Genomic DNA, 25,809 nt, shown 5'->3' with positions numbered 1-25,809 from the left:
GTTCATACTCACACATACACCCATCAGAAGTAAAAACTACATGGAAAGACGCAAAAGTATAATCAGCTGCATTAGTATAAGGATCATGCTTTATTTCTATTTTCCATATTTGTAGTTACAATAAAACTGTGAAACATATTGTGTACATACACAAATACACACAGCTACATACTCATAAACACATATGTACACATATATTCATCCATCTCTTTGCTTATGAGATGCTAAAAATACTTAGAAATATAAACAATAACCCTCAACTTATACTTAGCCACAGAAAAACAATGCCAATACATAATCTTTCTCCTTATTTAAAAGCTTTGCACTCTGTATGGCACATCTATTTTGACCATTCAATGACCTGCATTAGAAATCAAAGCCCCAGTGGGCTAGGAGAGCTGTAGTCTTCTAATAGGTGGGGATCTTGAGAAATCCTAACCAAAGAACCTAAATAGAAGCTTCAAAAAGAAAAGTGAAGGAACAGCCAAAAATTTAAAGTCCTCCTTATTAAACCTCTGGACATTCCTTAAATTAACATTTGATATTTTAAAACTAAAAAGTATATGATTTAAATATTTTATTATTTTTCAGGTTAAGCATTATTATTCAAACTACTAAATCCTAAAAAGGGTAAAATATTCCAAGTCGAATGAAACACAATGAATGAATACGAAAGAATATGAGCATAAATAACTAACATTCTTTACATATCATCAAGCTTTCAGAGACACTAAAAAATGTATTTTTGCTTCATCTAATGATGATGTGAAATAAAATGTTTGCAAACAGGAAGTTTATTTCTTCTAATCCATAGCCTACAGGACTTCCTAATTATTCCTCATAGCAACACTGTAATCTAACACTTTCAGAAGGGCTGTGATTTTTCTGACATAGATGGAGGTCTTCTAGTGAAGACAAGCTGTGAAAAATCGGGTAGGAGAGAAGGAGAAAGGTGCCGTTTACACATTTATCTGCTCGGCTCACACCTTCGATAGAACAGCACCAGCCAGTTAAACATTCAGTACTGCAATAATTTTGTCTCCATGCTTTTGACAATTTGTTTCACGCCTCATTTGCTATGAAGAGTTAAAACATTTTAGTCAATCTTGAGAAAGCAATTCGATTTTTTTTCCACACCAAAATGCACAATCCATATCAACTACCAAGCCACAGGTTAAAGTTCAAACTGCAACACAGAGAGAAATCAAGACTTTCCTTCAAACATCGTGGAAGAAAAAAAACACTAACTAAACTTATATTTATTTTCAGTGGATATAAAACAAAATGAAATAAAACAGCCTTCCACATGTTTGGTTCCAAACAGCCTTTTCTCTACTATTAAAAAAAAAAAGCAAAGAACATAGACCCCTCCCTGCTCTTACCATCCTTAGACAACATGGCAGAACCTGGATAGATGCTTCAAGCAGAGGAAGAAATCTTTCCTTATTTATAATGTGGTTTTAATGGTTTTTCATTATTTTTAAAGTTTAGATCACTGCAATACATTTGTACTATCAAAGGCAGTTTCAAAAACAATGATTAGGTCAGGTGCGGTGGCTCACGCCTGTAATCCCAGCACTTTGGGAGGCCGAGGTGTGTGGATCATGAGGTCAGGAGTTTCAAGACCAGCCCAGCCAAGATGGTGAAACCCTGTGCCTACTAAAAATACAAAAAATTAGCCAGACATGGTGATGGGCGCCTGTAATCCCAGCTACTCGGAAGGCTGAGGCAGAGAACTGCTTGAACCCGGGAGGCAGAGGTTGCAGTGAGCCGAGATTGCACCACTGCACTCCAGCATGGGCAACAGAGCAAGACTCCATCTCAAAAAAAAAAAAAAACAATGATTATTCAAGATCCTACCCTACTGACAGCCATCCAAAATTCAAGTGGCTCACATTCTGCACTTGCTAAGAGCCAGGCACAGTACTAGTAGGTTTAAATTGTTATAAATACTACAAGATGCAACTAAAGAGTCTCTAAAACACTGTCCCAGAGAGCTTTCTACAGTGATGAGAATGCTCTAGATCTATTTTGCAACATATGACAGACAGCTACTGACAATAGATTGTGCTGCTGAGCACATACAATGTGGCTAATGCCACTGCAGACATTAACTAATTTCATTTAATTAATTTTTTTTAAGAGACAGGGTCTTTCTCTATCTCCCAGGCCAGAGTGCAGTGGCTCACTGCAACCTTGAACTCCTGAGCTCAGGTGATCCTCCACCTCAGCCTCCCAGGTAGCTGGGACTACAGGCACACACCACCATGCCTGGCTAATTTTTTAATTTTTTGTAGAGACGGGAGTCTTACTATGTTGCCCAAGCTGGTCTCAAACTCCTGGGCTCAAGCGATGCTCCCGCCTCAGCCTCCCAAAATGCTGGGATTACAGGTATGAGCCACTATGCCCAGCCTAATTTTAATTTATTTTATTTACTTTTTTTTTTTTTTTTTTGAGATGGAGTATTGCTCTGTCACCCAGGTTGAAGTGCAGTGGTACAATCTCAGGTCACTGCAACCTTCACCTCCCGGGTTCAAGAGTCTCCTGATTCAACCTCCCGAACAGCTGGGATTACAGGTGCCTGCCACCAAGCCTGGCTAATTTTTGCATTTTTAGTAGAGATGAGGTTTTACCATGTTGGCCAGGCTGGTCTTGAACTCCTGACCTTAGATGATCCACCCGCCTCGGCCTCCCAAAGTGTTGGATTACAGGGGTGACCCACCACACCCAGCCTAATTTTAATTAATTTTAATTTAAATAGCCACACAAAGCTGATGGCTGCCATACTGAACACAGCCATTTCACAGTATACTTTTAACGCTGAAAACGTTTTATGTTGGAAAAAGTTTCTTCAGACACATGAAATGCATCCTGATTCTGAGTTTTCTCTTTAGGAAGGCGGAATTGTAATGAAAACTAACCAAGTACAAAGATCCCCCTTCACATTCTCATCAAAAGAAGAAATTCGCTTCAGTTCAAATCTGCTTTGTAACTGGTGGGACAGGAGGGACGTGTATAATAAAAGTGTTTGCCATGGCAGGGGTGGGGGTGGGGGTTCCGGGTGGGCACCTTAGAGCCATGTCACCTAGGACCCCGAGAACAAGAAAATAACTCTTGTTTCACCTGCTGGCTGGGAGTCTTATTACTGCGCAGCTTCTTCAATGATTCTGTTTCACAGGTCTCTCTAACCAAATGGTATCCTCTTGGAGGGAAAGGAAGATCTTTCATCAACTTTTCCAGTATCTTCACAGAATATCAAATGATTTGAGGCCAGGTGTGGTGGCTCATGCCTGTAATCCTCACACTTTGGGAGGCTGAGGCAGGCGGATCACTTGAGGTCAGGAGTTCGAGACCAGCCTTGCCAAAATGGTGAAACCCCATCTGTACTAAAAAATACAAATATTACCCAGGCATGGTGGTGCACATCTGTAATCCCAGCTACAAGGGAGGCTGAGGCAGGAGAATCGCTTGAACCTGGGAGGCGGAGGTTGCAGTGAGGAGACAGCGCCACTGCACTCCAGCCTGTGCAACAGGGCAAGACTCTGTGTCTGAAAATATATATATACATATGTATCAACTGATGTGAATGCGCAAGCAAGCAATAAAAAAAATGTATTATAACAACACCTTTCACAATGTAAATTCAGACCACTCGTCCAACTCTACTCATTCCAGTCCCTCCTGAGAGGCAATACAACATATATGAAAAGGCAATGGAGTCAGAATGCCTGGGTGCAAACTGCACCTATGCCACTTGCTAGATGTGTGCCTAAAATGAGTACAGTAACAGAACCTACCTCACAGAAAATGCATATAGACTTCTTAGCACAGCGCTTGGCATCTAGAAATTGTTTGATGAATTATTTTATATTATTAATTATCCAATACTTAATATTTCACTACAACAGCAAAACAATTTATTTCCCTTTGAGGTTCCACATATCATGAGGGAATCTGACCTACAGTCTGTAATACTTGAGACGGGACACGTATACAAGTTGAAGTTTAAGGAGTGGTTTTGTCATAAATATATGGTAGGAAATACGCACCCGTGTAGCATTAGCCATTTTAACATCAGAGAATAACCTATACACACAGAGAGAAAACTGTTCCACGACTGCCAAGTTTTGTAGTATCCAATCCTGAATGACAGCTCTCAAACATAAGCTTTCAGAGGGGGTAAAGAGAAAATGTACAATAACAACATTTACTCATGCTGACCATGCTTTAACCCAAGATTTTTGCCACACAAGTGGCAATGACCAAAACTAACTCCCCAAATGCAATAATCTCTATGAAGTTTCTCCAGACACTCAGAGATGTCTCCACCAAGCCAGCTGACTCACTACATCAAGGTGACAATCCAGTTTACCAAAGAGATCAAAGGCATCCAAAATATACTGGTAGTTCAATATATTACAAAACTAATCTTCTGGAAATATTTGTAAATAATCTTCCCCTCAGCCTACAAATCTAGTGAAATATTCTCCACCCTCAACAAGGCGCGAGGGCAGCACAGGCTTTGGAGTTCATCTGCCTCAGGGCTGACTCCTGGTACCATCATGTATAGCCTTGGCCAAAGCGCACACACCCTTCGTTGTACGTTACCTTAGAATCTGTAAAATGCAGGAGGGAAAGCCTGTCACTAGGAGTGCTAAGGGAACTCTATCACCAGCATACTCTGAGCCCCACCACATGCCAGACACGACCCCAGGCACTGGGCCACAAAGAGCCAGGCGTGCTCCCGCCTTCCCCTGAGCAGCTCCAGGCCCACCCGAGAGGAGGAAGGATGGGTGGACATGCAGGGGCCCCGGCAGGGAGCGCCCAGCACAGCACCCGGCAGAGAAAGCAGAGCGGCAGGCGCAGGTGCTCCACCCTCTTCCAGCGAAAGAACACATCAAACACCCCGCTTCTCTTCCAGCTGTCCAGAGCCTTTTTCTGGCTTCCTACCCATCTCTCGCTCCACCTACTGCAAGCTGCCGCCTTCCCGACTACTCCTCTGAAGGTCACCAGTGACGAAATGACCACGATGTCAGCCCCCAGGCTTACTGGGCATTCCTCAGTGTATTCCATCAGTTGTACATGTCTTCCTGCCACCCGTGGAACTCTCTTCAGCTTTTCCATCGCCCTTTCTGGCTCTCTGGGCGGCTCCTCTTCACCCCTAAAGGTTGGTGCTCCCTAGAACGCCCCAGCACCTCTCTCCTCAACAGACACGCGCTCCACGGGGCAATGTCATTGGCCTCTCAGCTGGCACCTCAAGCTGCGGCCCTTGTCCCCGCCTCAACTGCACATCCCTCTTTTCCTTCTGCTCCAGCATCTCCATCAAGCTGCCTGGAATCCATCTCAAACCAACATGTCCAAATCCAAAACCACAGCCTGGCACCAGGTACATGAGATGATCCAAAAGCAGGAACACCTTCAAAAAATCCAGCGCTGTATGATTCCTTCCCACAGTCAGGTCAAGAACCTTGTGCTTGCACCCCCTCTTCTGTCCAGCCTTGAGGAAATAAAGGTGGCATCGGGGCTGTCACTGGTCATTTCAACCACAGGCAATGGAAATGCTACATTTAACAACTGTCCTGCGGCACAAGAGGCTCAGGCTGGGCATCTGAAAGACTAGAGAAATAGCTGCGATGGTTCCTCTCCAAACTGATTTTACTGCATATTCATCTACAGCTCCATTAAAACCAATTTTTGAAAATGTTCCATTATTTTGAATTCCCTTGTACTGCTGTTCATCCCTACAATAACGGCAGCACCCCCATGTGGATGGTTGGTCTGCTGTCTCTGGGATTAAATTTCTCTGGAAGGTAAGCCTTATGAAAGTAGGGACTAGGTTTTGTCACTGTGGTATCCCCGGGCCCTAGAACACTCTGCCACATGGCAGGCACTCAATAGATACCAGCAACTGAATAGACGGCAGCAGCTATTTGATGAATAATTGAAGTATATACACAAAGGGGCATGGTATCTGGCAACTGCTGGCAATCAACTCAGGCCTCCCACCCACCCCAACGCTGACTCCCCACTCTCCTTTCCCAGGGTCTTGGAAGGCATCCCTCCAAATGCCTCTTCTACCAGGTTGGTGTCTGAGGCTCTCAAAGACCTCAAAGCATATGAGGCTGGGCCTGCTCCTCACTGAGCCTGGTCACTCGGAGGCCCCAGGCTCTGGCTTCTGCTCCTATGCCCACCCCAGGGCTTAGCAGAGCCCACCATCTCACCACTTGTCTGCTTCCCCGAGCCCCGCACGCTAGCCTGCGCCCACAGCTGCATGACGAACTTCTCCACTCTGTCCTTGTAATATGGCAAAAAGGATAACTATCCTCTATGCCTGGAAAAGGAGGAAATGGCTTGATTCTTCTCCAACAGAGAGAAGCTCATGAGCATTCTGACAGTTATTTTCTTAGGGCTTTCTCAGCAGCTTCAGAATGTTCTCATTGCTGAAAATCTTACCACTAGATGAATGACACATTACTACTGAAATTCCCTGAAAGAAATAACACAAGTAGACAGGTGTTAGCTTTCTAGGCAAAAGATACCTTTTATCATAATGATAGAGATTTAAACGTGGCTGCTAAGACACTGAAGATGCCCGGTCCCTTCATAAGTTTAAAAAAAAAAAAAAAAAGTAAAGGTTCAGTCTTACAGACACATAGCAAAAGCCTAAAAAGCAAGTTACAGATTTTGTTGTTTTTTTCTTCCCGTGGGCTCTTAAAAATAAACTGCCCACTCATTTGCTTGAGATGGGTTAGGCACAGTCATCTTTAACTTGAAAAACTGGAAATCCATAGTGATACATTACCATAAACAATAAAGCAAGATGAAATATTATAAAATAGGAAACAAGAGACAGCAAAGACTTCATTTAATTCTAAGCTAAAAACAGAATTACAGGGGTATGCCACTTGGAAACAGTCTCAGCCTCAAATTAGAGAGAAAGCAGATGAGGAGCACACACGCTGAAAACCCAGACAACAGGAATGAGCAGAGCAGTGCCGAGATTTCCCACCGCGCAGGAACCCCGGCAGGACTGCTTACGTGAAATTTAACTTACACCCCTTGTCTAAGACAAGGTTATGAGCTAAACTGAATTTTTTTAAAAGCTGTGAGATGTAGTTTTATTGGCAATTAGAAGAAAGGAATAGTTGGGGACATAAAAAGAAACTTTTCCCAGTACTGTACCTTACCCATAAGGCATAGTAATAACAAGGAAGAGAAGGAAGGGCGCGGAGGGTCTCGGGAGCCCCCCCACACCTGAGGAGGCCTGGGCAGGGAGGGAAAGAAGGTGTCCGCTGAGTACTTTCCACAACCTCCTAATACCACTGAATCTGGCTCCAAAATGACCGTGTGGCTACAAAGATAGAAATAATCAAGACTCTATGTCATGAAATAACCTCACTGAAGAACTGGAGGAGTTTTCTGCCTTACATCTGTTCTTTTAACTATGCATTACTGTCTTGATGATTTTTAGATATGCTAATTTTGGTGTTTGGTTGACAACTTTTAGCACCATAGTACTTCAATCTGGGTACATAATGAATATTATATTTTGTTGGTTTCTTACTCTAAAATTATCTCTCATCCGGCGGCCTGGATTTCCCCTTCTCTCCCACCTTCCGGCCTCCCTTCCCTTATTCTCTCTTCCCACTTCCTTGGGCTCATGGATTTCTGGACTCGTAAACCCCAGCGAATCTGAGACACCATCCAGTCTGTGCACCAACTCTCTTTCATCCAACACAAATGACCTAACAGCCACCGTGTGCTGCCTTACTCCTTCCCAGGCCCTGCAGCAGCCTCCGCCTCCTGAACCAGCCAAGCCAAGCAGGCTTTCCTCTAAATGGCTGCTGACTAGTTCACGGCCACCCTAGGTAATATGCAGTGACCCAGACAGTGGTAGGGAGCAATGACCCAGATAATGGTAGGGAGTTTCCCCTGAAGAGCAAATGTAAATTAATGTCTGGTGATGTGATCAGAAAATCCCAATGCCACCCTCCCACCCTTGTAGCCCAAATTCTTGCCTCTTCTATGTCTGATAATGACTACAGAGCCAAAATACACTAAAAGCTCCTGAATTATAAGAATGTGGGCCAGGTGCAGAAGGGCTCACACCTGTAATCCCAGACTTTGGGAGGCCAAGGTGAGTGGATCACTTGAGCTCAGGAATTCAAGATCAGCCTGGGCAACATGGCAAAACCCCCGTCTCTATAAAAAAAATAACAAAAATTAGCCAGGTGTGGTGGTGCGTGCCTTAACTCCAGCTACTCGGGAGGCTGAGGTGGGAGTCACTTGAGGCCAGGAGAGAGAGGTTGCGATCAGTCAACCAAGATCACACCACTGTACTCCAGCCTGGGTGATGATGTGAAATTGTCTCAAAAAAAAAAAAAAAAAAAGTGCCAGGCTCCATGGTTCATATGAATGACTACGCCCAGACTCCCAGGCCTCCCAGGCCAAGGCAGGAGGACCGCTTGAGCCCAGAATTTAAAGAGACCAGCCCGGCCAACACAGCAAGACCCCCATCTCTACAAAGAATTTTAAAATTAGCTGGGCATTGTAGCATGCGCCTGTGGTCCCAGCTACTCAGGAGGCTGCGGTGGGAGGATTGCTTGGGCCCAGGAATTCAAGGTTGCAGTGAGCTATGATCATGCCACAGCACTCTAGGCTGAGCGACAGAGCAAGACTCTGTCTCCAAAAAAAAAAAAAAAAAAATGCAGGCCGGGCGCGGTGGCACAAGCAAAAAAGAAGTCTTTTTTTTTTTTTTTGAAATGTTACCACTTGCTCTTCAGTGGCCCTTGTAAGAGACAGAAAGGTGGGCTTCCAGGCCACTCCACAGCCTGATGGCATCTGAGTCCCTGGGGGCAGGGGTTACTTCCCTGGGTGATTCTGAAGCACAACTGGGTTTGAAAACCACTAGTTTAGTGGAAAGAATGTAGGCTTTAGCACCAGAAAAAACAGGGTATTGAACAAATTTCTAAATTCTACCAGTTTACTTGTCTATAAAATAGAGATAATGATGCTTTTGCAAGACAGTTGAAAGGATTGTAGATAATATGTGCAATGTGCCTGGCACACATACTAGGGGTCCATTAATGGTAGTCATTATTACTATTACTATTGCTTTTTATTATAGCACTGTTATTTATGGCTCTTCTAAGTCTTTCTCTAAACCTACATTTCTTTATTTGAGAGGCAAGAATGAGAAGCAGCATATCTGTAAGAGTTTTGCCTATCACTCCTGACTAGAACGACAGGCTGATTTCATGTTTCCCCAAGTATCAGTCCTATGCAGCCTACCCTTTTTAAAAAACCATGCAAGGCCGGGCCCAGTGGTTCAACACCTATAATCCTAGCTCTTCGGGAAGCTGAGACAGGAGAACTGCTTGAGGCCAGGAGTCCAAGACCAGCCCGGGCAACACAGTGAGACCCCATCTCTACAAAAAATTTTAAAAGTAGGCAGGCATGGTGGCATGCGCCTGTAGTCCCAGATACTCACAAGGCTGAGCTGGGAGGATTGCTTAAGCCCAGAAAGTCGAGCCATGACCGCACCGCTGCCCACTAGCCTGGGCAACAGAGTAAGACCCTGTCTCAAAGAAAAGAAAAAAAAAATTCCCACAATGCTCAGCTGCTGACTCACAGCCACTCTGACATTTCTGCTGCCTCCTCTGCACCCAGCTGGCTGATCTCCTTCACTGTGTGCACCAGGAGGACCACTCTGCACTTGGCCATCCTGACCTTAATGACACGCCTGCCTTGCTTCTTCTCCAATCACAGAATTCCCTTTTGCCTTCTCAGGTGCCAGCCACGCCTCATGCCCTCACCCCGGTATTAATCTGATATTAGGGCTGCGCTGGCTGCTGCATCTTCCCAGGTAGGCATGAAGATGCTATCATCACTGCATTAGTCCTCCTTATGCCTGCCATGTGAACTGCAGTCCAGGAAAGCCCCCACATTCTACAAGATTGTGATAAGATACTTTCCCCAATTTTTTTTTCATTGTCCTCATTTGAAAAAGAAACAAGTCATCCTCGGGTGAAAAGATAATTCTGCTTCCCCCATAGTCTATCATATCCATTAAGCACATTCCCTACACAGACATCCTAAGGACCAAACCTATTTTACACCCATGGAAAGAGCCAGGTATCTATGACAGCTCCCACAGCGCCTGTAACGGATGCTCTAACCCACGATATTTCATAAACCCTAATGTACACAGGAAAAGCTCAGCTTTGAAAGCTATACAAAAGCACTCATAAATTTCAGACTGCCCTAAGCACCCCTCCTTTTGCTAAGACACTAGCTGGAGTACCATTTCAGACCTATTATTCTTATAACAACCTTCCTTATGCATCTCGTCCTATCAGCCTACTCAAGCACCATGACTATTATTTACACTGAATTTTACACTAACTGCAAGTATGTTTATTAACAAGGCAAAGATAAAACTAGTTTTGTCTAACAATAAAACTAGTTTTGTCTAATAAAAATCGAAAAATGCGCTATTAATTACTTTTATTCATCATTACACTACGATGAGTCTCACTATGTTGCCCAGGCTGGTCTTGGACTCTTGGCCTCAAGCAATTCTCCTGCCTCAGCTTCCCAAAGCGCTAGGATTATAGGTGTTGAACCACTGGGTCCAGCCTTGCAAGATTTTTTAAAAAGGGTGGGCTGCATAGGACTGATACTTGGGGAAACATGAAATCAGCTTGTTATTCTAGTCAGGAGTGATTGGCAAAACTCTTACGGATATGCTGCTTCTCATTCTTGCCTCTCAAATAAAGAAATGTAGGTTTAGGGAAAGACTTAGAAGAGCCATAAATAACAGTGCTATAATAAAAATACTCAGTTATTACAAAGCTAAGAACTCTCATATGAGTAAAGCTGTAAGTATCAATTCATTTCAAAATTCCAGATACAGGTCATACATTCATCTCTCCATTTTTTTTAAAGATTTCTGCTTTTGAAAGACTCATCTAAATTGTCCACTATGTCAAAAGTATTTAATTCCTAGCGTTAGGAAATAAACAAAAATTCAAAGATTTCAAAAATATAGTTTGGAAAGGAAGAGAAAGAGGAGAGTCAAAACGAATTAGCAATGCCATAACAATGTCCTTTTTTAAAAGGACACGGTTCTAGAATTCCTACATTTATCTCTCTATCTCCATCTGTCAGTTGCTCTTCGGATCGCACATCAGCACATTGTGAACAGACGGTGGGTATTTTCACCCTGGACCAGGTAGAAAGCTTGCCTGCCTATACACGCTGACTGCCTCCCTGTATTATCTGTCCGCATTCCGTTTGAATCCAATTTCCTTGCATTACCTCTGCCCAGGTCAGGGATGAATGGCCGTCAAATTCTCAGTGGAATAAAAAGAAAAACGCTTTTCTTCCTGAGGCAGCAAGTTTCAATTCACAGAGCACATGGCTAATCTACATATGTGAAGGTCACGGCACTTCAGTCAAAGAGGTTAAGAATGGAACAGCTCACGTAAGGGGTTGTCTTAAACATCTTGGCATGATGCCCAACAAGTAAGACTGTTGAAAAGCAACAGATAGCTTCTGGCAGCAGCAAGGGGAAAAATATTTTGATCATGTGACGCCATACACATCACCTCGTTTATCTCACGTGTGAAAGTTTGAGAGTCCCTGAAAAATACCACATATGCTAATCAAATCCAGATTTCAGCTTTACCAATTTAGCCACGCTAGTACACCTTCCTCTTCATAAAATATATTTATATGGAATTTTTGGATGCACCAAGAACAAAACTTCAACATATAGACAGCCAGTTGGCTCAAATGTCTTAACAGCTGATTACAACTTCTTTGCATTCGTTTTTCCATGAAGCATGAAACTACTTAGACCGGGAAAGGGTATTTAGACTAAAAAGGCATATTCTTTTAAGTTATCAAAATATAACTGTCTTAAATAAAATTCATCTCCATCTTTCTCTATTCTTCTCTTTCTCACTAATAATATAGCAATATGCAAAATTACAGAAACAATGCACAATAAAAGATAAAACACAAAACTGCTTTCCTTTCAATTTCCCTCTTCAGTAATTAATTGTAGAATAAAACACTGGTGCTTCTAAGTGCTTGTATCTCCGACCAATATCACAGTGGAGGAGGAAGGACAGAGTCTTTCCATATACAATAGACATGGGTGAAAGAGGAAAAGTCAGGATTGCAGAGGGCATATCTCTGCCTCCTGTACGCATGGCGCCTTCCTGAAATGCGTCCTGCATCAGCCAATTCAGGTTAAAGGCAGTTGGCACTAAGATGGGGGGAAAGGGATGATTTCCACACCCGGCAAAGTCATAAAAAGTATGACTGTAATTTTTAAAACTTTCCAACAGTCAACAACAATAAATACTTGTTTAATACATGAAGAAAATAAAGTAGAAGCAAAAGATCCATTTTACCAATTTGGAAATTGTCTGCCAGCCACCCATTTCCTTCAACTCAAAATTCAGATTGCTTATGAGGCCAAAGTTATTAAATCTATATTTCTAATTAAATGGAATACTAAGTAAAATTTAAACACCCCCACAAACTATCTTAATTAATTTAATCACCACTATTTTCTCAGTAATCTAAGGACATCACTCTATGCTCAACAATTAATACAATGTTTAACAATTTACAAATATTTCCTAGATTATCTACTTCTGTGGTACAGTGCCCCTACACCAATCTCACTAAATGTTTATTGATGGTAGGAAAATTAAATTCTTCAATTATAAATCTTCTGAATTTATTTCCTCACCAGTTAAAAATATGACTGTTTAAAAAACAGGCAAACTAGAGCAAACATTTTAGAACTGCTCAATAACTTACTTTTCCTAAACACTGGATAAGGTAAAAACATATCAGGAAATTTGAAAACTGCCATGGTATGGATTAGAACTAAGCTTCAAATATAAACCTATTTGCTCTGAAAGACTGATAGGCTGCTAAGTAACTTGTTAAATTAACTAATAGAGAATCGCCTCTAATTCATTTTAATTCCTTATTCATGAGAAAATACAATCCTTTGTTATTCTATTAAAAGGTCCTTTTCATTGCCAAGCAGCATACATGTTTCTTATAAAGTTTAGTCCTCAAGAAAATTCCATGAGTTAAGTATCCTTTCCCATTCTTTGACAAATGAGGAAACCACACAGCAGAGAGAAGCTAAGTGACTTGCCTGAGGTCACACAGCTAGTAAATGTCTAATCTTCCGGTGCTGTCTAACCTGCCAGCTTTTGGCTCTAGCCCTTGCCCCAAGCCCCACGCCTCTTTACCTTCACTGTTTGTTTCTCATCAACCAAGTCTTAGCTCATCAGACCTCCTTTGCTGTAGGAGCCTTCCTGCCTCAACTCCACCCCAACCTAGTCTATATAAAGCGACCCTCTAACATCAAAACTTCTTTCACAAAATCCTTTACACCTTACTGTGTAGCATGTTTACTTGTCCTTAATTCCTGCATTGTCCATTTGTGGAGGTCACCAAAGAATCCCATCACCCAGCATGGTGCCCAGCACACAGTGGGCTCTTCACAAACATGTGCCTTCTGCCCACATTATTGCTGTGATGACACAAATCTATAGTCCCAAAGCCCTAACACAGACGGTTCAATACAGTGAAGTAAATGAACTGAGTATTAAATCCTTCATGTTACTGATGTGAAGGCTTTTCTTTAGCAGAAAAATCACCATATGAATGACACCCAACACAAAATCCAAATTAGGATCACTTTCTCATCAATGTCACAGCACCAAAGAACAATCTCCAAGTACACTGACCTTCCACGTAGAATAGCAAATACTGACCAAACAGATTTCCTTGCAACTGATATTGGAAATGAATAATTTCCATTCATTAGGAAAGTTTCAGTTTGGATACATCATCTACTCCATAAATACTTCTTAGACGGTGCACTTTGAGGTATAGATATAGTCTTTTTGCATAAGAACTACAGAAGAAAACTGTAGCCATTCACTTTAATTTCCACTTTGTAAAACACCAGGAGTCTATGATAATATACCAGGGAAAATTAAGGATCATATGTCATCTTTACTCTGTGTATCTTAAGCACCAAGTGGTGCTCAGTAAGTATTTGTTCATAATAGAATTACATTTTGTCCCTGATAGTTTTATAAATCTCAGCATTTAAAAAAAAAAACTGTTCTTTATATATTTGAGGGAGGATCCGGGTATTCTTAGATTTGACGTTCCTGTCTTGACTATTTAAGAGCAGCCCGAACCCTTCATGCATAGTAAATGATAATTTTGCTAAGGATCAAGTCTAAATCATATATTCAGTGAAGTTGAAGCAAACACAGAAGCAAGTTACTTAGCTAATGAGAGACCAAAGTCTAGCACCCAAAAGCTCCAAGAAGCCTACTTCTAAATTTTCGCAACTTTGTTCCTTTGCAAAAAGTAATTCTCCTAAAAAGCCAGTCATTTTTTGCAGATCATCAAAGTGGGAAGGTTTAGGAAGTATAACAGAGGAATGATTGTTGGCCGAAGAAGAGACTACTAATTAATATTAGGGATGGGATATTGAATGGGGTAGCAGCTTGGGTCCAATGGCATCAGCCATAGGCTCTGTGGGTAAACCAAAACCAATTTATATAACTGCTGAGAAAGAGTCCCAATCAGTACAAAACCACATTCTGTAAGGGAAACTACAGTGGAATGCAAAAATCTATGTATTTGCACAGGTCTCAGTTTATATTCACAGAATATGTCTGGGATCTAGTGTGGTTTAATAAGCTGTTCAGTGGTGCGTAGCTGATTAGGCACTATTTGTTTAAAAATTCAAAGCAGCACAGATTTTTGGAGCTGGGAGGGGCTGAGCATCACCTAATTGATGCCAGCAAGGGCTTGTCCTGAGTCAGCCACACCCCGAAGTACAGCAGGACCAGGCAGAGAACAAGAAAACAAGCCCCACATGGGAAGGCAGGTAGGCAGAGAAGAGACAGGCCACATACAGATGCAACAGATGCCATGACCTCAGTGAAGGTTTTCAACAACCCTGCCCGGCAGCCAACATTCCAGGTAAGGAAACTGACCTCCCACCGGAGCGCAGAGAAAATGGGTGCTGAGGCCTCCAAATGAGCTAAGGTCTGACCAACTCCAAGCCCATGATCTTACCATTATATCAGGATGCCTCATCATAGAAGCTTATTCGCTCACAAATCCTCAGAATCACCAAAATAAACTAATACACAGCAAACATGCCAGTCCCCTCGGAATTATGTCTGCTTCTTCAGAAAGATACTTGGCTCAGCAGTAGCAATGTTCCACATTCCTATTTCCAAGGTCATTTATAATTCATTGGTTAGAGTGAATTTATTATAAAATATATCAGTGGTAACAGAAAATTTAAAGGGCATTAAAATGGGTGTGTAGCTTGATATATGATCACTGAATCTTAAAAGGTGGTTCTCAAGATTTCACAAATTAGATGCCAGCTTCTAAATGAATTTTAGAATTAACAATCACTTCAATATAAGGCTATGAAATATGGTGAGTGGTTTAACTTCTAAGATGCTCATCACAAAAAGAAACAGTAGATACTAAGAATTCTGGAACTGCCTCCACTAATCATCAATGCCTCGCTTTCTGAAAAGTTTATTTCAGGACCCAGAAGCAGTAGCTGAATTTACTCCTCAGCCAGCATACATTATCTAAACAGTTACCAAAAATACCCCAGCAATCCAAGTATCTTCCTAAATCTGAACAGACTGTTTTAACTTTTTTTCCAAGAATCTATGTAATGTAGAAAACTGAGAAAAAGAAAAAGGACCATTCTATATAAATTTGAAAGTGATTATATTTTCCTTCTTTTAGTTATTATTCTCGGTAGTGGATCTATATTTTGCTCTGGCACAAACCCAGCAACTGATTGGTAGAAATGGAAAAGAGTCACTAGATCACATCAACTGTATCACAACAACCTACAATTGTTGGCCAGATTTTGTTTTGCCAAAATCTACTCCCCCACAGGAAAAAAAAAAAAAAGCAGGCCAAATAGACTGCTGACCCACATGGTTGCTATCTGCACTTTGTTTAAATGAGCCAGTTCTAAGTCAATGATGTCAACAATACCATGATCCAGGAATGGAGGGAGCAAGCGTTAGCAGTATCTCTGCATGATCCACACACCAACAGCAGCAATCCCCAGACCCCAGCTATTGTCTGTCTCTGGCACAGGGCTGATTACGAAAGTGGGAGCTCAATAAATATTTGCCAATTGACTGTCTGGAGTAGATATTTATCTAACATACACCTCACTGCATACACAAATGCTAAATGTTTACACCTTAAAGAAATAATTATTGCTTCCCAGTACAAGCTCTTAAGTAACAGTTCATTTCCTCTCTGTGGAAGCTGGTGTTAAAAGTACATAACTGATCTTACAAAGATGTGACTACCTATCAGCATCAGCAGCAGTTCCAGTACAATTCTAAGACTTTACACAAACCAAAGACGCCTGTTCATGAGACTAGGCAGGAGCTAGAAGTCTTCCTTCACAGCTGCCTTTAAAATGTAATTCTAAAAGGTCAATCATCTTAATTTAGTAATTTTTCCACATACAAAGAATTTCTGAAGTTCTGCAGAGGACTAAAAAGTAAAAACATGAGGGGGAGGCACAAATTTGGCGGCAGAGAACACTATGGAAAAGGACGTGGCACCACCTGGACTCTGGGTTTGCTCTGGGTTGGCGGGGGTGAGATGCCCAGAAACTTCAAACACAGAAAGAATAGAAAAAAGTATCACTATAAATGATTTTCACTAATAGTGGGAAAATAAAATTAATAATTTTTAAGAGACTACAAATGCAAAAGGTGAGGGAAGAAAGGCAAATGAAATGTGAGAATGGTAACAGTTCATTTCCACACCCTATTTATCTAACCAAGTCCCAGGTTTCTCTCAACAAAATACCCTCAACCTTTAAACTTTAGAAAGGTTCCAAAAAGCTGCTTTTCAAACTTTTAATAACATAACTGGCAGTGAAACTACTAACCTTTGTAATACACATCTCCAAAGAGACCAACTCTACGAGGATTACCCCAAAGTTAGAATTGAGAGGAAATAATGTACTAATAAAAAACAAAAACAAACAAACAAAAAAATCCATTAGCATCCTGATGGAATGTCTGTGGAAGAATTTACTCACAAACTGTGAAGTGATAAGATTAATGGTTACAAAAACAAGATTATTTTACTTACAATACACATTAGTAGCTAACAATTTTAAAAGAAAGAGAAAAATATTTTTCAGTTTGAGAAGAAGGAAAAGTTCTGGGGATAGATGACGATGGTGACAGCCACACAACAATGACAATGTACTTAATGCCACTGGAATGTATGCCTAAAAATGGTTCAAATGGTAAATTGTATATTATGTACATATAGCTTACCTCTATTTTAAAAAAAATACATATATTTAATTTTTTGGCATTCCATTACAAAAAAAGAAAAAATGAGGCATTATGGTCCAGGATTTCTTCTGGATTTCATCAAATATGGCTTCCCTTCCAGAGTCACCTGATAAGGAATGGCTTCTGGTCTAGTTCTCCAGCTCATCATTCATCAAGGCCCAGGAAGACATTGAGAAGATGGTCAACAGAGGGTGAATCTCCTCCAGATGTTGCTGCCATCTACCTGATTTTAATAATGGAAATAAGAGTAGCTATTCACAAACCAGATATGCTTAAGATTTTAGGGCTTTAGTCCGGTGCCTGATAATAAATCTCATCCAAGAAACAAGTTAATTTGATCATTAGTTCATCTGTCAAACTCAGTAGCCTTCTAATATTCTTGGCATTGATCCATACAGATGTGGGTTTGAAAACTGCCTACTGGATCCTATTCAAATAAGTAAATTTTGCCTGGCACGATGGTTCACATCTGTAATCCCAGCACTTTGGGAGGCCGAGGTGGGTGGATCACTTGAGCTCAGGAGTTCGAGACCAGCCTGGGCAACATGGTGAAACCCCATCTCTAAGAAAAATACAAAAATTAGCCAGATGTGACGGCGTGCACCTGTAGTCCCAGCTGCTTGCGGGGCTGAGGCAGGAAAATCACTTGAATCTGGGAGGTCAGGGCCACAGTAAGCCAAGATCGCACCACTGCACTCCAGCCTGGGTGGCAAAGTGAGACCCTGTCTCAAAAAGAAAAACAAATAACTAAATGTAAGCAAATAATTTTCTTAGAATTACTCCAAGTCAAAGACTTTGAAAATAGAACATATTTAGTGAAAACTTACTGTGGAAACACATATTCTACTCTGAAAAAATTCACTCACTCAATTAAAGTGAATTGATAATTAAAACTATATAGTATATATCAATCATTCCATTCATTCAGATGTCAGTATAAGGAAAAATAAATGAATACTTAGGACACTCAGGTAATGACTGATACCCAAAAGTCATTTTATCTTCACCAAATTTCGTGAAGAAAAAGTTGCTAAAGTACACCAAGTTTTTAGATCAGAATTAATTCACTCAATTACCCAATTAAACCAAAAGGGCCATTGAGTCTTATTCAAATAGCCTCCAAGCTAGAGAAAAGATATTTATAATAGTTCTACAACTATGATACAGAAATATATTCTTGGTAGAGGAACAGTTTTGCCTGATGCCTCTCCCGGACACCACAGGGAACAGGGTTTGGAATTCCTCAGCCTCAAGCAAGCACACACAGCAAGTGTGCGGCACTACTTTACATATCCACAGAGAACCTGCAAAAAGCTCCCTCCCATTCTGGAAAGGGCACCTCGGAAAAGGCATGCAACCAAAACCACCCAATCCCAAAAAGGCCCAAGAGGTGGATACGACCCCTTGAGTAACAACAGCAGTGTAAAATGTCATAAAAACGTTATAACATCCAACTTGAAAACCTAAATATTGCAAAAAAAAGGAATTGTTTTATTAATATTCATGTTCAGCCTCCATAAATCTGCTGTTTTATGCAACACACCACAGTTCTATCAAACATAAATATCGATCTCAAATTTACAAATCTACACATACACACCAAAACGAAAGTGACACGAGTGAAATATCAGTCCCTTTTCCACCCACATGGATCAAAGCACACAGCCCCATGAGCTGAGCAGTGTCAGTCTAGTGCAGAGCTGCGAGAAAAGCCTCCAGATTGAGGACACTGGCAAAAAGCTAATACAGAGTTCTATGCCAGCACATCCAAAATTTACATCCCCAGTGAGTCTCCAAACTGAGTAGAAAATTTCATGGAACCCTAACAAATGTTCATCAAATCACTCATCTCCTAGGAAAGGGTAGGGTTAAATAAATGAAATGATCATCTTTTCGGTTTGCCTGTGATATTAAAATTTATCCTAGGAAAGCAAGTATTCCTATTACATCAGAAGTCATCTTTTTAGATAGATACACCCTGCCCGGAATCATAAAGAAATAAAGTCTATTAATAAGAATAGAACTGAAAACTCAACCGTATTCTATTACACCTATTCTCTTTAAAAGGTATCTGTGTCTAATAAAACGATCAAATGAGCTTATATTAAGTCTTCCTCTACATTGTCTTATATTTTTAAAATCAGTTCTCAAACCAGAATTAATTTTTTTTTAAATATCAGAATAGAGACGTTATTTTCTTCAATTTCAGTAAAGGAAAATGACATTCAGAGGTTAAGTATATTAGTAAAAGTGTCCAAGTGTGATCTGCATTATTTCCACACCCATAACACACTTCTGATACACTATGACATTGAGAAAAATGGAACAAGTATAAAAAGCCTTGCCAAAAATTCATGACTAAATATAGACAAGCAGAGCCAAAGCAAAGAGGGGTTAAGGTTCCTCATTGTGGATTCAAGGTAAGGATATGCTAGTCCCTAGCATATGCTTACTGATGTAGTATTAATATAAACATAAACCTAAGTGATAGCTGTCTTAAAGAGTGGCTACCACTAAAAAAAAAAAAAAAAAAACCAAAATATTGTCAAAAGTATGTACCACAAAAATCAGGACTCCCAATGAAAACGATTTTAAGCCATGCATAATTTCATCCCAGATGATTCAGAAAACAAAACTGCAGACATTTGTTATATTTTCTTTTTCTGTTTTTTAAATGATAGGCCCTTTCCATGAGCCACAGTTACTAAGTCCACCTTTTCTAACTATACACAGCCATCCATACTTTGGCAAATATATAAATTTAGGCTACAAAAATTTATTTACAAGATTTAAAATATCAGACACCCTAAGATTTAACTGGGAGTGATTTTACCAAATAATGTATCTCACACACATTTTAAGGTAATCAGGAACCAGTTTGTAACTTCCTGCTTCGCATGCTAGCTAATCACTTTTCTTCTAATGGTAAATAAGGCCCTTTTCTTAATACATTGTACTACCTTTTATAAAACTAAAAGTTAAAACAGCATTTATGGGATTGAGTAGAAATGTGGACATCATAAAACCTGTGCGTGAGTAGACCTCAATACTCCTTTTGAGACTGCTCCATCTGAATACTCATCTTACAAAAATCTAGTAACAAACTGAATCGTCAAATGGCTTATTTCACTTTTTAAAAAGACCCTTCTCCTATAATATATACATGTTTTGTCCCGATTACGAAAACATTTGCCACCCAATAGAAACTATTTCCTGAAATCAAAAATGAAACTAAAAACATATTAAAAGCCAAAATATTTCATCATTTAACAACGTGATTTAATAGCATTTTATGACCTACAGTCAGGCAGTAATTTAATATTTTGGACAAATGACTGTTTCTTAGTATAATTACAACAACAAATAATAATACTAGCCTTCCAAAAAGAAAAGAAAAAAAGGATTGTAAAAAAGACACATTCCACATGTTACACGGTAAGGTACTTAAAAGAAATTCCTGAATCTAGGTCGCATGTCCATCATATTTCCCCCCACCTCAGGAAAAAAAAAAACAAAAAAAGGCTATTCCCAAGGGTCACAGGGACATAATGGATTCATTCTCATTCCAAGAAAACAAAATACTGAAAATGATTGGTACCATTAAGAAAAAAATACTCTAAAGTAACATGGCCCTACATCTGCCTCTAACTTCATTCGTCTCTAGTTTACGAAGATGTGGATTTTAAACTGCTCCTTTAAAAGCAGGCTGACAAAGCAAACCTTTTTAAAATTAATTACGTGGGTTTATGTCCATGATTCTTCTCTATAACGTTTTTCCTCGTGTGAATCAAAAACAGAAGTTGAAATCACAAGTTTTCTATCAAGAATAGAAAAATATATTATCCTTAAAAGCAAAACTCCAATAACTAAAGATCTGAAAGCAGTGGACAGCAGTGTTCAGCCTAGGATTCACAAGATTAATTGTTAAATTCAGCCCTTCCTTCACTCTGACAAGTCTCTAAGGTATGATTATTGTTAAAATATCTCTTCCTAAAATAAATGAGTTACATAAAAATATACATACAACGACTGTTGTTCCCCTCTAACAGATTAAAATTTTTTAAACTTTCATAGCATTAACATGAAAGAAAAATTATTTGGAAAAAACACACGCAGCACAACTTGCTTAGAATATAGTTTCCCTAATTCATTGTGTAAGCAGTTCAAACAAGCCTCAAATTACCTAATCTAACAAAACAAGAAAAAAAAAGATTATTGGGGCATTTCTGTATTCTTCAAATCAAAAGCAAATATGAAATGATTCTTAGTATTTCACAGGAATATCTGATTTTTCCCCTTTTAATTATTGTTATCTGCAAAAATACGTATTTTCTCATTTCGTTTTTTAAATGTCAATTCCAACCGAAACTCCTCATCCACAAATACCTTTAAACAGTCAGAACTGATAAATCACAAAAAAAAATGAAGCTTAAATCTTATCAGGTGAATTACACATCATCAAAATATATTGCTGCCTATCAAAATCCTGAAATTAAAAAAAATTTAAGGTTTTATTAAGCTGCGTGTGCTGATAGAATTCAAATTTTTCCATAGTTGAATTCGTAAAGGGGAGACTTTTATAAAGACTTTACAAATCTAAAAATTGGTAAAATTCGTGGTTTACTTATTTTTCAATGGCCTTATCCTCAGCCTCCAATTAAAGTCTATGATATATGTAGTGTGCATATTGTAAGACTATCATCAAAGATCTGAATTTTGTAAATGCCCAATACTGGACACTAGCGAACTGTTTTTCTGCATTTGATCCTCTTATTAATAACTATGATTCATAATAGTTTCAGCTTTAAATACTGAACCTTACATCTGCTTGTAATAGAGCTCAGTTATTATTTGTGGCAAGAATTTTTGTGACTGTACTGCTCAGCACTTCTATTTACATCAGCAGTGCTAAATGCCCAATGGTGAGAGGGGAGCCAATCAGATGGCAGATTAGATGTCAACTCAGAGGCAGCTGTCTGGAGACTATTACAGCCAGTTTACCTCCACAATTCAAATTCCAAACCTTGCAAAGGAGATCAAGTCAGTCTTTAGGCTCAGCCTACTAGCAAGAAACAGCAAGAGTGCAGGACACTTCCTAACAGCGCTGTAGGACTCGGGTGACAGCAAAATAAAGAAAATCCAAATAAATACGATCCCAAAAGATCAATTTTCACTGGTCTGCTATCTTACTGGATTTGCTGAATAAAATGCATGCTTAATCCATGATCAAAATAAGTTCAAGTGATCCGGAACGTGCTCCTTTCACATAGCCTGCCTGTTGAAGGTGACTCCCTGCAAGCAGCCCGTAAGCCCAATAATGGATTTCCCTGGCTATTCTAAGGAACGAATCGATGTATTTTAGAATATTGCACCTCCACGTCGTTGTAAATTTTGTTATTATTCCTGCCAGCAAACGTTCGAGCTCGAAGCCCGCACCGAGTGTCTCCGAATGGCTCTCCCTAAGTAGCAAAAACCCACTCGCTTGTCACAAAGCTAACCTATTTTCCCTGCCTGGACCTCGGAAGCCAAGAGGGAACGTGCTGTGGCTAAAGGTGGGAGAAAGTTCCTCATTCTTTCCCCCGTTAAAGCACATTGTGGGCGCTCCCAGAGCCGATCGGGTGGCTCTTCGCCCCGGCCGTCCTGGCCGGGAGAGCCTATTTGTTACAAAAGCACCCGAATGGTCCCCGCCGCCCCAAACGGCGACCGCGCGGGTGGCGCCTCGGGATCTCGCTCGCGTTCCCGGGCCTGGGGGAGGGGGCGACGCGGGTGCGGGCCGGCGGGGTCGAAGCCACCCGGCCCGGCCCGGCCCGGCGAAGCCCTCCCAGGCCTGGACAGCGCGCCGGCCCCCGGGGTGCCCCGACCGCGGCGGGAGGCGGCCGCCCCTCAAGATGGCTTTGGGCGCCGCGCCCCCGCCGCCCCCGCGAGAAGACGGGGAAAAGTACGCGGCAAAGAAAGAAACTCAGGCTCGCGGCGCGGCGAGGCCGCCGAGCGGAAGCAGGCCCGGCCGGCGCGGGGGTTACCTGGGATCTGCCCATGGTCGGTCCGGGGGTGCCGGGGCTCATCGCCGGGTGACTCCTTTGTTGCGCGGCCGCCCAGGCCGGGCTGGCAGCGGCGTACTGGGCGCCCATGTCCTTGCCCAAGCCCATGCCCGCGGCCGCCTGCTGGCCGCCCGCCGCCGCCCCCGCCGCCGCCGCCTGGGACTGGGGCTGCGACGGCGGCGGCGGCGGCGCGCTGGGGCTGCTGTACTCGGGGTAGCTGCCGCCGTAGCTCCGCATCATGGGGCTGGGCGAGGTGAGCAGCTGATTGAGGGTCGGGGTGGCCCCCGACGGGTGCTGGTTCTGCCCGGCGAAGCGCTGGAAGCCCCCCGCCGCCGAGCCGGCGGCCGCCTTGCTGAGGCTCGCGGCCCCGCCGCCCCCGGGGCCCATCATCATGCCGCCGCCCTGCTGCCGGGGGGAGCTCAGCACCCCGTACCCCGCGGACGAGCCCCCATAGCCGCCGCCGCCGCCTCCTGCTGCTGCTGCCGCCGCCACAGCTCCCGCTCCTGCTCCTCCTGCTCCTGCTCCTCCTCCTCCTCCTCCTCCTCCGCTGCCTCCTCCTCCTCCGCCGCCGCCGCCGCCGCCCGCGCCGGGCCGGCTGTAGCCCGGATAATGGTTGCACTGGCTGTTGGGGTACCCTTCGTGGGAGTTCTGCAGGGGGTCCATGCTGCCGGGGGCCCCGGCGGCGGCGGCAGAGGCGGAGTGCATCATCCCCATCCCGGGGCTTTGTTGTCCGCCATGTTGATCAAAGCAAGGCCCAGCGCGGCCGCCGGGGCCGCCGCTCGCAGGGGCAGCGCTGCCATAGTAATTATTAAACTCCGGGACGGCCGCCGGGCCGCCGCCGCCCCCGGGCACGGCGACCGGCGGCTGCTGCGCGCCCAGGGCGCCGAGGCCCGGGTGCTCGTAGCGGCCGCCCGCCGGCTCCCCCATCTTGGGCGGCGCGTCGTCCTCGTCGCCCGGCTTGCTCAGCAGCGGCGGGCCCGGGGGGTCGGCCTGGCCGCCCGCGGCACTGTCCTTGGCGCCTCCATGTTGCGGCTGCTCCATGTCGGGGCCGGGCTGAGGCGCGCCGCCGCCCGCGCCGCCCAAGCTGTTGTTGTTGGAAATGGGATGTTGCTGCTGCTGCTGCTGCTGCTGTTGCTGCTGCTGCTGCTGCTGCTGCTGGAGCTGGTTTAGCTGCTGCTGTAGTGCGTGGTGGTGGTGGAGGTGGTGGGCATGGTGGTGGTGGTGGTGGGCATGGTGGTGGTGGTGGTGCTGCTGGTGGGGCGGCGCGGCGGGGGCTTCGCCAACGGTTTTCAGTTTGTGGTTGGGGAGCAGCCCCGTCTCCATGGCCGAGCCTGGGCCCGACGAGGAGGAAGAGGACGCCGCCGCTGCCGCCGCGGAGGAGGAGGAGGAGGACAGCGCGGCGGCGCTTCCACCCTCCTTGAGAGCCGCCTCGGAGCCGCCGCTCTTGGCGCTGTGGGTGCCGGCGGCGGCGGCGGCCGCGGCGCCCGCGTTATGGGCCATGTTGAGTTCGTGACGGGGGAGCAGGGGGTGGTGGTGCACACTGTTCAGGCCGCCGCTGCCGTCGCCGCCGCCCCCCAGCATGGGTCCCGGTGCCGCCGCCGCCGCCGCGCCGCGCGCCCCCGCCTCCAGGTCCCGGGCTCCGGGCGCCGGCCGCGGCCCGGGGGGCGCGCCGCCGCCGCCGCTGCTGCCCGCGCGGCCATGATCGCCGCGGCGTGGCGAGGCCGGGCGGGGGGCGGGGGGAGACAATAACCCCCACTTTTCAGGCCGCGGCCCCTCCTGTGCGCATCCACGCGGCCCGCCGGGAAGCCGCGACCCCCTCCCCCTCCGCAGGCCCCGCCGGAGTGCCGGGCCGGGCACGCCTTACGCTCTGGGCCTGCTCCCGCTGTGTGCTTTCATGGTGAAAGTTTTTAGTTCAGGTTTAAATGAAACTTTTCTCTTTTCCTCTCTAACCCGGATATGGGTAAATACACGACTGGCTGAGCCTATCGGGCCCAGCATGGCTTGAGAGGGAGCGGGCGAGCTCGAGCAACTATTATCCACTTCGCTCGCATTACTCCCGCGCACTCGCAAAACGCGGACTGGACTCGTCCCCGGGCCGCCGCCGCCCGCCCCGGCGCAGCCTCGCGGGGCCCAGCCGGGCTGGTGCTAAGGCTGGGGCTGGGGCCGGGGCCGGGGCCGGGGCGGCTCCGCGGCCTCTCGGAGCGCGGCGGCGTGGAGCGGCCGGAACCTGCACTTTCCCCTCGGGCCGCTGTCTCCTTGCCAACCGGGCGTTCGCGTGTTTGTTTTCACGTCTAAAAGGAACGATACAAAGGTGGAAAACGAGTCTGACTAGCAGACAA

The 25,809-nt window shown here is 43.8% G+C and overlaps 1 protein-coding gene across 6 annotated transcripts in view; it reads right to left on the bottom strand.

The window, feature by feature from the left end:
• Nucleotides 1-25,072, bottom strand: part of ARID1B (AT-rich interaction domain 1B) — a 435,119-nt gene extending 410,047 nt beyond the window's left edge. For 5 of the 6 annotated variants that reach the window (XM_032161137.2, XM_032161127.3, XM_032161155.2 and 2 more), the window contains exon 1: nt 23,453-25,072. In XM_032161137.2, coding sequence (XP_032017028.1) covers nt 23,453-25,051 — 1,599 coding nt within the window. In that variant the 5' untranslated portion in view covers nt 25,052-25,072. Of the gene's footprint in view, nt 1-17,014; nt 17,399-23,452 lie in introns of those variants that run through there. The other variant, XM_032161164.2, reaches the window with a different exon arrangement.
• Nucleotides 25,073-25,809: the final 737 nt, after the last annotated feature.

The sequence above is a fragment of the Hylobates moloch genome, unplaced genomic scaffold (genome assembly GCF_009828535.3).
Source record: "Hylobates moloch isolate HMO894 unplaced genomic scaffold, HMol_V3 SCAFFOLD_2, whole genome shotgun sequence".
NCBI classification, from domain to species: domain Eukaryota; kingdom Metazoa; phylum Chordata; class Mammalia; order Primates; family Hylobatidae; genus Hylobates; species Hylobates moloch.
Note: the sequence above shows the minus strand (reverse complement) of the source record. Positions and strands in the feature narration are given on the sequence as shown.